Here is a 15,301-nt window from a genome sequence, read left to right on the forward strand (position 1 = left end):
ATCCATAAATGATTAGATAAGCCCCCAGGCCGACCCATAGTAGCATCCACAGATTCTATTTTATCTCCTCTTTCAATCTTATTAGAGAAGATCTTAACACCTCTGATTAAGAATACTCCATTGTGCCTTTTAGACACAGGGTCCTTTCTACGTCTCATTAAAAATTTTGGTAAATTACCATCTGGTACTTTATTAGTAACTTTTGACGTAAACAATTTATATACATCTATTCAACATTTAAAGGGCATGACAGCCATCAGAAGATTATTAGAAGGTTCTTCCTTTGATGCTTCTGTTATCAATTTTCTCATGGAGCTATTAGAAATTGTTCTTACTAAGAATTTTTTTATTTTTGAAGATACCTTCTATCTTCAAAGACAAGGTACAGCAATGGGGTCCAATGTGGCCCCCCCATACACTAATTGTTTCATGTCCTTTTTTGAATCTGATTATGTTTATTCAAATGAATTATGTCAATCTCATTGCCTTTTTAGGCATCGTTATATCGATGATGTTTTTTGTTTGTGGAGAGGTTCAACGGATAGTCTAGAGAGTTTTTTTCAACAAATAAATGACATTTGGCCAGAGCTAACTTTTACCCTTAACTTTAGTTTATTGGAGATTACCTTTTTGGACACTAAGGTATTACAAGATGAGGAGGGTAATTTGACATTTGATCTTTATGTTAAAGATACAGATCGGAATAACTTCTCTATCAGAGTTGCCATCCTAAGGCGGTTAAACAATCTGTTCCATTATCCCAATTTGAAAGAGTACACCGAATAGTTAGCGATTCGAATACTTGTTTGGAAAGAGTTCATGAGATGGAAGAAAAATTCTTACAAAGGGGCTATCCTAGATGATTACTTCAAAAATGTCAAAACAGAACCAATACTATTATCAGATCTTCCACATCGGATCAAATTCCTTTCATTCACACATTCCATCCTTTTATGTTTTATGTATAAATTACATAATTTAATTCGTAAACACTGGTATATATTGCGAGACAGTTTTCCGAATGTTTCAGCATTTCAAAACCCTTTCCTCCCTTGTTTCAGGAGACCTAGAATTTAAAAAATAAAATGATTAGGGCAGACATTGGCTCATCACGTATAGTCTCGAAAGAGACTTTCCTCTCCACACAACGTAAGGGTACATTTCCTTGTTTGCAGTGCGCCCAATGCGCAAATGTCCTTAAGGGTTCCCAAATTTCACATCCACTCACAGGTGTGGATATCCCTATACAGGGTTTCTACACCTGTGACTCAAAATCTGTTATATATGCTATCAAATGCCCATGTGGGAAAATATATGTTGGTGAAACTACACAGGCGATCAAAGATCGCGTATCACACCATAAATCGGACATACGTTGTAAAAAACATCATCTTTCAATTCCATACCATTTTCATACGGCAGGTCATACAATTGCCCAGTTTTTTGGTGCTGGAACATGTCAATGTGAATAGAAGAGGCGGTGATCTAATTAGGAAACTTCAGTTAAGAGAAGCCTATTGGATACATTATTTACAAAGTTTAGAACCCAAGGGACTTAACAGGGATTACGATATTGTGGGTCTAATTTGAATCCTACTGGTATATGTGTATACACATTTACTTTGTTTATGTGTATACACACACACATTCAACATAATGCCTTGAATGATTCCCCATGACTATTGTGGGTTCATTATGGGATAATTAATATTTTCTATATATATGACTCTGTAATCTTGTTCTCAATTGGTGTCCTCTATTGTGCCCTGTAAGTCTTTTCTTTTATGTAAATTTTGTTAAAGTTGTATACAATTTTTGAATTTATCCTTCCTAATACGATTTTCTTGATGTCTTTTAAGTCGCGCCATGATTTCAATCTATTTCAAGAAATATATTTGTATATTAGATTCCAGTAATGAGCCTTCCTCTATTTTCACCCTGGATCGTCTCCTGCGCCATCTTCTTCCTGTTTGCGTTCCACCACGATCCATCCTGCACCAACCTTTTCCTGTTTGCGTTCCATGTGAGCGCATAATTGAGCATCTCCGTCTCCTAGCAGCATGAGTGACGCACTTCCGGTCTGCGGTATCACGCCTTTTCACTCACATTCCACTGACGCTTAGATGTAAGTATCGGCCCCCCCATTTCCGGATATGACACTGTAATAGGGCGCACCCGCTCACTGATTCCTTAGGGCGCATTTCCACTGGCAGTACACCATTTTCCTGAGTGCTCCTACCGGGACTTTACTTATGATACATTGGGGTAAGATTCTCAGAATATTCCATTGAAGATCTCCTTTATATAACATTGGAGATTATTATGATACCGCTCACCAGCACTTATTTAGGTGTTTTTTTGCTTACAGATTTTTTTCTACCTTTTCTCACGAATAATCTTCAATTAACATAAACTGGTAAGCAAATCTCTCCTTCCCCTTTTTCCAGGTAGAGCAAACTTCATAGATATTAACCCTTTTCTCTTTATGCATTTATTTTTTGCTGAGAACAGTAGGATTTTGTTTAATCTTAGGATCATGAGACTGTTTTGCATGTAATTATTTGTGACTTGCCATATAAGAGTCTAAGCATAATTATATGATATTCTCTCTATAAAAGAAAGTATTGCCACTAATTATTTTATTATTTTTTATATGTAATTTTGTCATGTAAATTCTTTCTAAAAAACTTATGTAAATATTTTTTACTTATTTCAGTCTGATGAAGGTCAATTAAGACCGAAACGTTACAATTTCTTTGGATTATGAATTTGAAATAAAATAACTTTGATCAGCAATATTGAGGGCCGGATAATCTATTTATATTGACATTAGGGTTGGGGTGTGTTGGGGTAAGGTTGGAGTTAGAATTGGGGGGGTTTCCACGGTTTAGACACATCGGGTGCTCTCCAAACGCAACATGGCGTCTGATCTCAATTCCAGCCAATTCTGCGTTGAAAAAGTCAAACAGTGCTCCCTCCCTTCCAAGCTCTGCCATGTGCCTAAACAGTGGTTTAAACCCACATGTGGGGTATCAGCCTTCTCAGAACAAATTGCACAACAACTTTTGGGGTCCAAATTGTCCTGTTACCCTTGGGAAAATAAAAAATTGGGGGCAAAAATATCATTTTTGTGGAAATAAAAATGATTTTTTTATTTTTATGGTTCTACGTTATAAACGTCTGTGAAGCACTTGGAGGTTCAAAGTGCTCACCACACATTTAGATAAGTTCCTTGGTGGTCTAGTTTCCAAAATGTGGTCACTGGTGGGGGGTTTCAACAGTTTAGGCACATCAGAGGTTCTCCAAATGCGACATGACACCCGCAGACCATTCTATCAAAGTCTGCATTCCAAAATGTCACTACTTCCCTTCCAAGCACCGATGTGTGCCCATACAGTAGTTTTCTCCCAAATAAGGGGTATCAGCCTACTCAGGACAAATTGGACAACAACTTTTGGGGTCCACTTTCTCCTGTTACCCTTGGGAAAATAAAAAATTAGGGACTAAAAGATCATGTTTGTGGAAAAAATATGATTTTTTTTATTTTCATGCCCTGGCAATATAAACTTCTATGAAGCACTTGGGGGTTCAAAGTGCTCACCACACATCTAGATAAGTTCCTTGGGGGGGGGTCTAGTTTCCTAAATGGGGTCATTTGTGGGGGGTTTTCCACTGTTTAGGCACATCAGGGGCTTTCGAAACGCGACATGACATCCGATCTCAATTCCAGCCAAAAAAGTCAAATGGTGCTGCTTCCCTTCCGAGCTCTGCCATGCACCCAAATAGTGGTTTACCCCCACATGTGGGGTATCAGCGTACTCAGGATAAATTGCTTAATAACTTTTGGGGTTCTGTTACCCTTAGGAAAATAAAAATTGGGGGTGAAAAGATAAGTTTTGTGAAAAAAATATGATTTTTTAATTGTACTGCTGTACGTTATAAACTTCTGTGAAGCCCTTGGGGGTTCAAAGTTCTCACTACATAACTAGATAAGTTCCTTTGGGGGTCTAGTTTCCAAAATGGGGTCATTTGTGGAGGGTTTCCACTGTTTAGGGACATCAGGGGCTCCCAAACGTGACATGGCGTTGGATCTGAATTCCAGCCAATTTTGCATTGAAAAAGTCAAACGACGCTCCTTCCCTTCTGAGCTCTGCCATGCCCCCAAACAGTGGTTCCCCCCACATATCAGGTATCAGCGTACTCAGGACAAATTGCACAATAACTTTTGCAGTCCAATTTCTCCTGTTACCCTTGGTAAAATAAAAAAAATTGGACCTGAAGTAATTTTTTTGTGAAAAGTTAAATGTTCCATTTTTTTCTAAAACATTCAAAAAATTCCTGTGAAGCACCTGAAGGGTTAATAAACTTCTTGAATGTGGTTTTGAGCACCTTGAGGGGTGCAGTTTTTAGAACGGTGTCGCTTTTGGGTATTTTCTATCATATAGACCCCTCAAAGTGACTTCAAATGTGATGTGGTCCGTAAAAATAAAATGGTGTTGTAAAAATGAGAAATTGCTGGTTAACTTTTAACACTTATAACTTCCTAACAAAAAAATTGTTGGTTCCCAAATTGTGCTTATGTAAAGTAAACATGTGTGAAATGTTATTTATTAAGTTTTTTGTGTGCCATATCTCTGTGATTTAAGGGCATAAAAATTCAAAGTTGGAGAATTGCAAAATTTTCACCAAATTTCTGTTTTTTTCACAAATAAACGCAAGTTATATGAATGAAATTTTACCACTAACATGAAGTACAATATGTCACGAGAAAACAATGTCAGAATCACCGGGATCCATGGAAGCGTTCCAGAGTTATTACCTCATAAAGGGACAGTGGTCAGAATTGTAAAAATTGGCCCGGTCATTAACATGCAAACCACCCTTGGGAGTAAAGGGGTTAAATGTGTACATTTCTGTGTGCACAATATCATTCAGCATACAAACTTGTCCTTGGTTTTTGCTAGTGCACTCGTACTGTCAAGTATTACATGTACATACAAATACATACACACATATTAAAAACACAGACTGCATCTTTGGGAATGTAAAAATTTATTTCCACATGCTCAATTCTCTTTCTTAGTATTTTTTTTCTTTTCTCTTTCATATTAAAAATGTTCCCATGCCTGTCCTCACGGCAGGGTTAATATATGTATATATAAAGAGGAATATCATACAGAGAGAAAGACTCATGGAGCAGGTCATTTACAGAAATGGTAGTTTTCTTGCATTAAAATACTTCAACAAACATGTATCTATTGTCATCTACATTTACAATTCGCAGACTTTCTGTGCTTCAAATTTCTCTCACCAATTATATTCTGCGAAAAAACCTGATGCATTTTCATACCCAACCACACAACCCACCCGCAACCCACTGCATGTATATACAACTATACAGCACCTTAGCTCGTGCACATAGGAATGTATTGCCATTTTACAATAGGAAATAGATGAAGATCCCCCTTACCTCAAATAAGGAAGGGGGGAAACTTGGCTTGTTTACCCTATGTGTCACAGACGGGCAAAGTATTGCCAAGTAAGTGCACAAATATTAATACACAAGGAAAACAGAAAGGGTAAAAAAGGGAAGAAACAAATACAAACTTTTGTATTAGACATGAATATCTGAACTTAATGAAATTAAAGAACATTTTTAACAGTAAGAAAATTCATTTAAGAAAAAAAAAAAATCTTGTGTGTTTCCCCAGCTCAGTTATTAATATAGTTCTAGATAAACCATTATAGGCTTGTTGGAGGTACCAGAGTTGGGGAGGAACAATCATGAATACATGTTTTGAGCCTGGAAATAAAGAGAAAAAGTTTCCTTCAACTCTAAAATGCTTGCAGACCATCATTTCTAAAACACTTTGGGAATCTCTACAAGAAGAAATCATTTTGAAGACTAAGGTGCAAAATATGACTTGCTCCTACAGGGGTGGAATAAGCCCACTGGCATGTAACAGCTGGAGTGCAAAGTGTCATTTGATTTGTCAAATAAAGAAACATTGCCTACAACCTCGAGATTGAGGCCATTTTCGGGAAAGGTAAAAACGCTAGTTATACCTTTACATTTTTTATATAAATGGAGTAATAGTATTTATAACAATCATAAGGTTCTCTATGCCACTGGAGAAAAATAACATACCGTACATAGAAATGTCTTCTTATTCAAATTTCATCAAATTAGAAGATAACACTGTGCTTATACCTAAAGCAACCAACACATCACTGCAAGTGAGAGCTGTTCTCCATCTTAAGTGCCTCAACCACCCCATCACCTGAATGCAGTGGATCTCATTAAGTACCGCTTATAAATTACCTATTTACTATTGTTCCAAAAAACTATGGGTTTCCCAATACTCAGTTATCTCTAATAACCAGACAAGCATCCCTTATGCCATACACTGTAGGTTGGAGTCATATATTCACTGGTTATGGGAGAAAAACCAAACTAATTCCTCTTGAGATATAGCTGCTCTGGCTCCTATCACTAGTACTAGCCTCCACGTATTATCAAAAGATCTACAGGACATCAGACTCACAGAAGCGTATGCTCCTAAGTCAAAGTATACTGTACATTATATGATATTGCATTATCATGGTTCTAAAAGGACTATTAAACCTAAAATACAAATGATATATTATAATACAGACTATGTCATTCATATTTTTCCAAACTTCACAGACACATAAGAAACAGGAGGTAATGATGTGACAACTTGGAGAAAAGACTGCTGAAGATACAAACCATTCCATAAGGCCACATGCACATGGCAGATCTGTGTGCACAAAGCACGTCTCTCTGACGTGTGTGGGTATTACTTTTTAAAAAACATACTATTAAGGGAATAAGTCAGTAACAATTATCTAATGAAACATTGCACAATTTCTCTTCACAATTCTTATAGAATCCAATAGAAATAAACATCATATGTCAATCTAAGATATTGGACAGAAAGTCCTCAGACTTTTATAGGTGCCATATTATGTACAGTCAAGGCCGAAAATGTTGGCACCCTTGAAATTGTACCAGAGAAAGTATTTCTCCCAGAAAGTTAATGCAGCTACATGTTTTGTTATACACTTGTTTATTTCCTGTGTATTGGAACAAAAAAAAAAAAACAGAAAAAAGGGCAAATTGGACATAATTTCACACCAAATCTCCAAAATGGGCAGGACAAATTTTTTGACATCTTTCCAAAATTGTTGGTAAACAACTTTGCGTCAAACTTGTAGTGCTCCTTTAAAACTCACCTGTGGCAAGTATCAGGTGTGGGCAATATGAAAATCACATCTGAAACCAGATAAAAAGTGAAGAAGTAGACTCAATATTTGCATTGTGTGTGCCACATTAAGCATGGAGAACAGAAACAAAAGAAAACTGAGAACCAAAATTGTTGAAAAGTATCAACAATCTCAAGCTTACAAGTCCATCTCCAGAGATCTTGATGTTCCTTTGCACAACATAATAAAAAAGTTTACAACCCATGACACTGTAGCTAATCTCTCTGGACATGGACGGTAGAAAAAAATTGATGAAAGGTTTCAACAGAGGACAGTCCTGATGGTGGACAAGCTGCCCCAATCAAATTATGAAAAAATTCAAGCTGTTCTGCATCTGTCAGTGTGAACTATTCATGAAAGTGTGAATTAAATGACATGCTATGGCAGGACATCTAGGAGAACCCTACTGCTGACACAGAGGCATAAAAAAGCTAGACTGAAGTCTGCCAAAATGTACGTAAGCCAAAATCAAATGTACGCAAGACCAAGATAGAACTGTTTGGTAAAACACATCATTCTAAATGTTTACCGAAAATGGAATGAGGCCCTCAAAGAAAAGAACACAATACCTACAGTCAAATATGGTGGACTATTTTGAGATTGTTTGACTGCCTCTAGCATTGGGTGCTTTGGCTGTGCCGTGTGCAAGTCGTCATGAAATCTAAAGATTACCAAAGGATTTTTGGTTGCAATGTGGTGCTCTTTGTTAGCTGGGGTTGTGTCCTAGGTCATGGGTCTTCCAGCAGGACCATAACCCTAAATACACTTCAAGAAGCACCCAGAAATGGGTGGAAACAAAGCACTAAAGAGTTCTGAAGTGGCCAGCAATGAGTCCGGATCTAAATCCCATTGAACACTTGTGGAGAGATCTTAAAATTGCTGTTGGGAGAAGGCACCCTTCAATTATGAGACCTGGAGCAGTTTGCAAAAGAAGAGTGGTTCAAAATTTCAGGTAAGAGATGTAAGAAGCTTATTGATGGTTATAGGAAGTGGCTGATTGCAGTTTTTTATTACAAAGGGTGTTTTTTGTCTTGTTCCAATACACACAAAGAAAATAAACAAGTGTTTAACAAACCATGTGTGATTGCAATAATTTTCTGGGAGAAATACTTCATTTTCTGGAACAATGTCAAGGGTGCCAGCACTTTAGGCCATGATTGTATATGTGTACTATAGAGACTCATGATATGATTCCTCTTGCAATAGCTTCTATCTTCATTGTTCATTGACACTTAGCTGAAACTTTGTCTTAAATTATGACATATTCAATATTTTTTTACAAACGTTGCATACAAAATTCCTCGAATTCTAAGTTGACATAGTAAATTGCAAATATCAAGCCCATGTCCTAACGTGATTCTGTGAAAAGATTTCCGCAGGGTTTTACTATACATTGTTTAATTGCATGTGAATAAGACTAGACAGTAATGGGTATGTTACATTCTCTAAAGCTTTTTACATCTAACACTAATGCATATTCCTGCATCACTGTACCCTTAGCCAACTTTATTTGGAATGACCTGAAACACCTGGCAGTGCCATTAGAAAAATCAAAGTATTCTTTCTGTTTCCCAAATTTCACAAAATTGAATGTACATCCTGTAAATGTGGACACCTTGTGCCAATAGCATTTGCTTTGCAAGGCCATATTTTCCCAATTTCATGAATAAATGTTTCATCAAAGTCACTTACTGTAAAAGGTGGTTGGCAGCAAGTCTGTTTGAAAAGAGTAAAATAAAACGAAGACATTCTAAGCGCTGTAAACCTGAATACTGGATAATCTCTCCATTACCCAAGAGACCAAGAATTCTACACATATCTTGTGTTCTAGAAGAAAGGTATAAATATAGTTTGTATTTCACACACACAACAAAAGTAACCATTCAAGGATTAGGATTGCTTGCATATATTTCATCAGGATATATTTTTTGTATTGGATTCATTTGTATTTTAGGTTTAATAATTTACACAATATAGGACTGATTTAACCAAATACAATCCATTGCTTTGCTACATTAAAAGTTGCATTAAACATGAATTAGTCCAGTTTGAAAATACAGTACAAGCCCCTTCCTGTAAGTACTATGACTGGAGGGTTTCTATATTCTTGCTAGATCAGAAGAACTAGATACTCCATGGTTAAATTGAGATGACATCTGTTAGTAATCCAATCCATGCATGTTAATTGTACATGGAACGTTTTGGTCAATACCTTAGACCTTCTTCAGATGCAGAGATTGCATTTATGAAAGGCTTATGTGATGGAAAACAACTAGTGGAAAGGTAGCGGGTCACAGTGGTTAGGCGCCACAATACTGTGTTCATGCTGCCTTTCCATCAGCACTTTATCCTACACTCTGTCTCTCCTAAATACAATCTGTGTATCTGAAGGTCTATGGTATTGACCAAAGTGTAGTATAATAATAATATATATATATATATATATACACAGTATATATATATGAAACACGTATATTGGATTGCTAATAAATATCACCTCAATTTTACCATAGAGTGCTTAATTCTTCAGGACCCTACTAGTGCACCACCGAATCGGAGTGCTGTGATCCACATGCAATTATATATTTTTGTTAGGCGCAGCTTGGTTAAATGACAAACACCAGACAGTCATCTGTCACACTGTATCCATTTAGAAAATTTCAGAGTGTTGATCTGTTCCAAACATCTGCTTTGCTTTGGCAAACTGTTTATGATCTATTCACATCTGCATTCATCATTTCCATTGTTCTGCTTTGTCAAAAGTGCAGAACCACAAAAATAAAGGAGCTGACTCTGTTCCTTCTCATAACGGACACCAATGGTTCTCAGCAAGAACCAATTACTGTAACTAGGTCTATCAAAGTTTAAATGCACAATATAGCGCAGCATTCTGGGCTATTTATGCCAATATTTTTGGTTGGATCTACGGATGCTCCGAGCCACTGAGATGTTAACAGAAACTTAGAAACTGCACCGTTTAGTGCATGTGGCTAGATGCAAAACCACTCTCAATTCACTCAATTTCAATAAATTATTTTTTTTTTAACTAGCAGCCCTCCGCCATGATCACTGATATGAATACTACGTCAGCTGAGGTAGTACGTAGAAATAATCTACGCTGCATCTAATTTCCCATCGTCCAAACAAATGGATCATTTTAATTGAGAATAATACAAAAGATTAAAAAAAATCTCCGAAAAAACTTTAATGATAATCAGTGTTTGCATGTGTGTCTGCTTACAATGCATGTGTGTTTTATTACTATATATACACAGGTTACATACTATTAGCCTAAGTGCACCAAAACATTACATTTAGGTATAATAGGTAAATAAATATGGTAGCTACCATGTGTCAATAGTCAAGAATAGAAATCCCCAAAATCCTGATGTCCATGTAGTGCAAGCTCCTGTCAAACAGCAGAATGTGTAACTTATCTAAGCACCAGTTATACAAGCAGGCATGCAAGAAAAAGTCCTCTTGGCTCAGAGTTGTGGCAGTCATGTTTCAGTACAAATTGTCAGTTGTCACGTCACCGTATTTCTACGCACAGATGTGCATACTGAAAGTGACTGAATCAAGAAAGGTGGTTAAGGGACACCAAATAGTAGGATGGCCTCAAATGGTTATATACGCAGAGTCGGCGGATGCTGAGGAACCTAGAAAATAAGGTACTTGATGGTTTCAATGGTAAATAAAAGTGCTAAAACCATCACCCCCAAGATAACTTTGTTTTTGGGTTCTTCAATAGATACCATCAATTTCCATTACAAGTATGGTTTGGCTGACATAACAGACTAAAAAGTGTATCCTAGCCGTTAAAGTAGCTACAAAAGTGCAAAAAATAGGGGGTAAAGGTGTGGGAATATTAATGAACAAAGTACCATACATTTGGTGAGAATGAGAAAGAATGGCAAGGGAATTAGGTAAATCTATGGAAGTAAGGTGCTAGGTAAAGACATTTTCCATAAGTGCTTAATTAATAAAAGATTGCACTCAAACCTGAATGAGTGATTGGGTGTAATCCTATAATATAAGGAACATGGAAATACATGGGCAATTCCCAAGCAAATGAGTGTGAGGATGATTTATCAAGAAATCAATATTATAATACAAGTTTTAAATAAAATACTACTACTTTTGTAACCGGCATTCAAGAAGTACCATGTAAGCACCCTGGAGTAATGTATTCCACACCAAGGAAGAAACTCTTGTGCCAAACAAATGGACACCATACATGGTGTCTCTGTGCAGCGCAGCATGTCCACTGACAATGCACAGTTGATAGCGCTCTCATATCCTGAATGGTACTCCTCCATATCATACAGTGCAGATACTGCAGCTCTACAAGTGCTGTACCACTTTCATCACATTTAACAAGTGCTGGGTTTATTGACAACATAAAATAAAAATAAAGCTTTCTTTTTTTTGTACCCAAACCCCCCTTAAAGCAAAAACAGAAAAAGACCATAGAGTTCTAATTAAAGATATATAAATACCTCTGTACACCACTTTAGACATCTAACCCAATTCAATATATATATATATATATATATATATATATATATATATATATATATATATATATATACACACACACTCAGATACATATGCTTAAAAAAACAATAAAAAACAATTTTTTCAGTGCATTTCCTTCAACCATCTCAGGATCACATTATAAGGGGCAGCACAGCGTACATGATTCATAGAAATCAGGCTTTCCCCAATAAAATATTAATAGGAGTAGGTGCATATTGGAGAAGATTCACATTTTCACAGCGTAGAAAGTTCCTTTTTTATATATATTCTTATCTTAAAAGAAAATTGTGTATAAAAAGGCACAGATAAACTGCATATGGGATGTGAGAGAGTGGGACAAAAAATGGAATGAAATGAAGTTGTTCCCTTTGGCCCAGAGTGGGAGGGAAAAGATGTGTATTGTGTACCCTAAAATATATATATATATATATATATATATATATATATATATATATATATATATATATATATATATAAATCATTCTATAATATAGATGTGGATGCATTTTTCTTTCAATATCATAGTAGAAAATAAAATTGCGTACGCTAAAAGGGTCAAATGTACCCTGGATGCTTAACTTCGTACATGTTCACTACTTTCAATTCTTAAAATGTTTCTTTCCTGAACTCCACACAATTCTTACCCTGTACCCTTGAAAGGATCTATAACAAATCTTACAATGCTGTATTTGCTTTTTTCAACAGTTAGGACTGTTATCCTTCAAAGGACTCCTCTTTCATCTTACCGTTAGCCTCATGCTGTAACCTACATATTGATTTTACAGAGAAAGATCTGAGACTGGGGTCATCCCATTAGGTAGAGTCTAGTCACCCTTCCCCTTCCACATGCTCTTCCTTTTGAGAGCCAGTGCTAGAGTGAGGCGTTCCAGGTGGTGGAGATGATGTGCAAGCAGTTTGGCAGTAAGTGCTTGGCGTTGTGGAGCTCTGCTGGGCTGTGCTGGGAGGTGACATTACCCTGTCTTCTTCTTCTCTCCTGTTAGTCCTGAGTAGCTCCTCGCTTCCTCCTTGGAGTGGCTCCTTATAAGGACCTTCTATATGTAGTTCAGAGAATATAGGTCCTACTAGAGAGTGTTGAGGGCTGGGCCGGGCCTGTACCATTTGGATGCCCCCAATAGGGATCATTGGGTAGGGTGTCCGTTGAAGATGCTGTGAATGCAGAGGCAGATGGGTATATAAGTTTTCTCCACTCCTTGGTAATGTATGAAGCGTAAGAGTTGAGTAAAAGGTTCTTGGTTGAGCAGGGAAAACGGATGGTCGTGGCTTCTGGAATAGAATAACAGTGTGTGTTAAACAATGCTCATTTCTGAAGAACTGCTATCTGGATAATGCTAGTCATCATTTAATGTTGTATTCATAGGTATAATCTTCAATATAACCATTTTAAAAATTATTGTATTCATGGCTTTATAAAGATACTTAAAATTGAAATACTCTTCTCCCTATTACATGAAAAACTTCTGCCTTCCTACAGGTAGAAAACATGTCCTTGACCAGAAAAACAGTGTAAGCAGGTTCTAGAGTTGGTGTGAGAATGTTGAATTTATGAAGATTAATAAATTATTATAAGAAAATTAAGCAAAACAGCTATAATATCCAGTAGTGGAAATTTGGAGGTTAAAAACACGGTTCATTAACCCAAATATTACATATCACTGCACTAAGCCGCTGTAGTGCAGTTAGATGAAGATCTGCAGTCTGGATTTTACATATAAAGTACATTATGATTTCTGTATCATACTTTTAATTGTACAGAAGCAATTATGTAGACGAATGATACAAAACTGAAAGCTAGCCATTATAAACCCTGCTGTAATCCACAGTATAAGGCCACGTTCATTATTTGGTCAGTATTTTACATCAGTATTTGGAAGCCAAAACCAGGAGTACGTGAAAAACACAGAAGTGGTGACTGGTGATGAGCGAACATGCTCAGATAATGTCTTATTCAGCATGCTCAAGTGTTATCCGAGCATCTGGGAGTGCTCGTATATTAGGTTTGTGTAAGGGGTTGTGTAGACTCTCTCTTTAATGCTACCTCCCCTTTAAAGAGTTCTAATAGTATTATGTATTGTAAACTAATGGACAGTTTTTATGATGTCTTCGGTACTGCTACACGGCTGTGTATTACCGACTGTCTTATTGGTACCGCCACATTATGCGTTACCATGATGTATTATATTATGTTGTATGCCATTGTATTGTAATATGTTCTTTATAGCTTAGGGTAAGTCAGTGCATCTGTCGGGTACAATAGAGGAGGGCACTTGTAGTATACAGTATTCATAGACTGGGTAAGTGTAATTTTGGAATGGGCCACTAGATGGGGCACACTAGTGGGTCCTTGATAGTAATCCCAAAAAAGGCTAATAGTATTAAAGCTCATCCATTATAACATCACAGGAACCCAAGAAAAAAAGGACCAGGAGCAGTACATAAAATATATATAGATTTTATTGTTATACAAAAATGAAAAATAAAATCAAGATTATAAATAAGTCATTTATCATTACATACTATCAGGATCCTGTCAGCGCCAGCGGACTGCCGCGGCTGAGCAGGGTCACTCACCCAGACTACGGGAGGGCCCGGGGTCCGAAACTGCAGGGAAATTCCGAGCACAGGACCTGTGACACTAAAGGTAGTAAACAGTACCAGGACCTACGATCATGTGACCCCAGGGGGCGTGGCTTAGCATCCTGCTGCAGTAGATGACTATAGGATTCTATTACAGGAATCCTGGAGTAAAGATTAGGGGAACTCAGGTCAGACAAGCAGGGGGGTCATACACAGAGAGGGCAGCGCGGTACCAGAGAGACAAGCAGAGAATAGTCAGAACGTAAGCAATGAGTCATACACAGATATAGCAATGCAGTACAAAAGGAACAGGCAGAACTCGTAAGGCTAGTTTCACACTAGCATTTATTCGACGCTGCGCACGGCGCTGCTAAGCCCCGCCCCTGCCGGCTCCCTGCCCGCCCCATCCGGTCATCGCCGCCTACTATCGCACATGGACGCTTGCGATCTGCGCACCCTATCTTTAGCATATCTGCGCACTTTTGAAGGTGCGCCTGTGCGCGCCGAACGCAGCATGTTGCATTTCGGCGCGCACGGCGCACCTTCAAAAGTGCGCAGCGCACACCAAAATCCTACTAGCGCAGGCCAGCGCACGATCTGCGCACCCTATGCTAAAGATAGGGTGCGCAGATCGCAAGCGTCCATGTGCGACAGTAGGCGGCGATGACCGGATGGGGCGGGCAGGGAGCCGGCAGGGGGCGGGGCTTATCGGCGCCGTGCGCTGCGTCGAATAAGCGCTAGTGTGAAACTAGCCTAACAGGGACAGAACCGGGTCAAAACCAAACAAGCATAAAGTATCACAGTCACAAAGCACACCAGGGTCACAAACACTCGGCCAAGGATCTGAGTATAAGCGACGAGTGAGGCCGTCCAGATTAAC

General features: G+C 37.8%; 1 protein-coding gene across 10 annotated transcripts in view; it reads right to left on the reverse strand.

Annotated features, from left to right (window-relative positions):
- Positions 1–5,035: 5,035 nt before the first annotated feature.
- The window catches only part of HIVEP3 (HIVEP zinc finger 3), a 432,823-nt gene continuing 422,557 nt past the window's right edge, over positions 5,036–15,301 (reverse strand). For all 10 annotated transcript variants that reach the window (XM_073564176.1, XM_073564194.1, XM_073564177.1 and 7 more), the window contains one exon: positions 5,036–13,110. In XM_073564176.1, the coding sequence (XP_073420277.1) occupies positions 12,655–13,110 (456 nt within the window). In that variant the 3' untranslated portion in view covers positions 5,036–12,654. The remainder of the gene's footprint in view (positions 13,111–15,301) is intronic.

This window comes from Dendrobates tinctorius, unplaced genomic scaffold (assembly GCF_039654945.1).
Source record: "Dendrobates tinctorius isolate UK_male_01 unplaced genomic scaffold, ASM3965494v1 ptg000015l, whole genome shotgun sequence".
NCBI classification, from domain to species: Eukaryota; Metazoa; Chordata; class Amphibia; order Anura; family Dendrobatidae; genus Dendrobates; species Dendrobates tinctorius.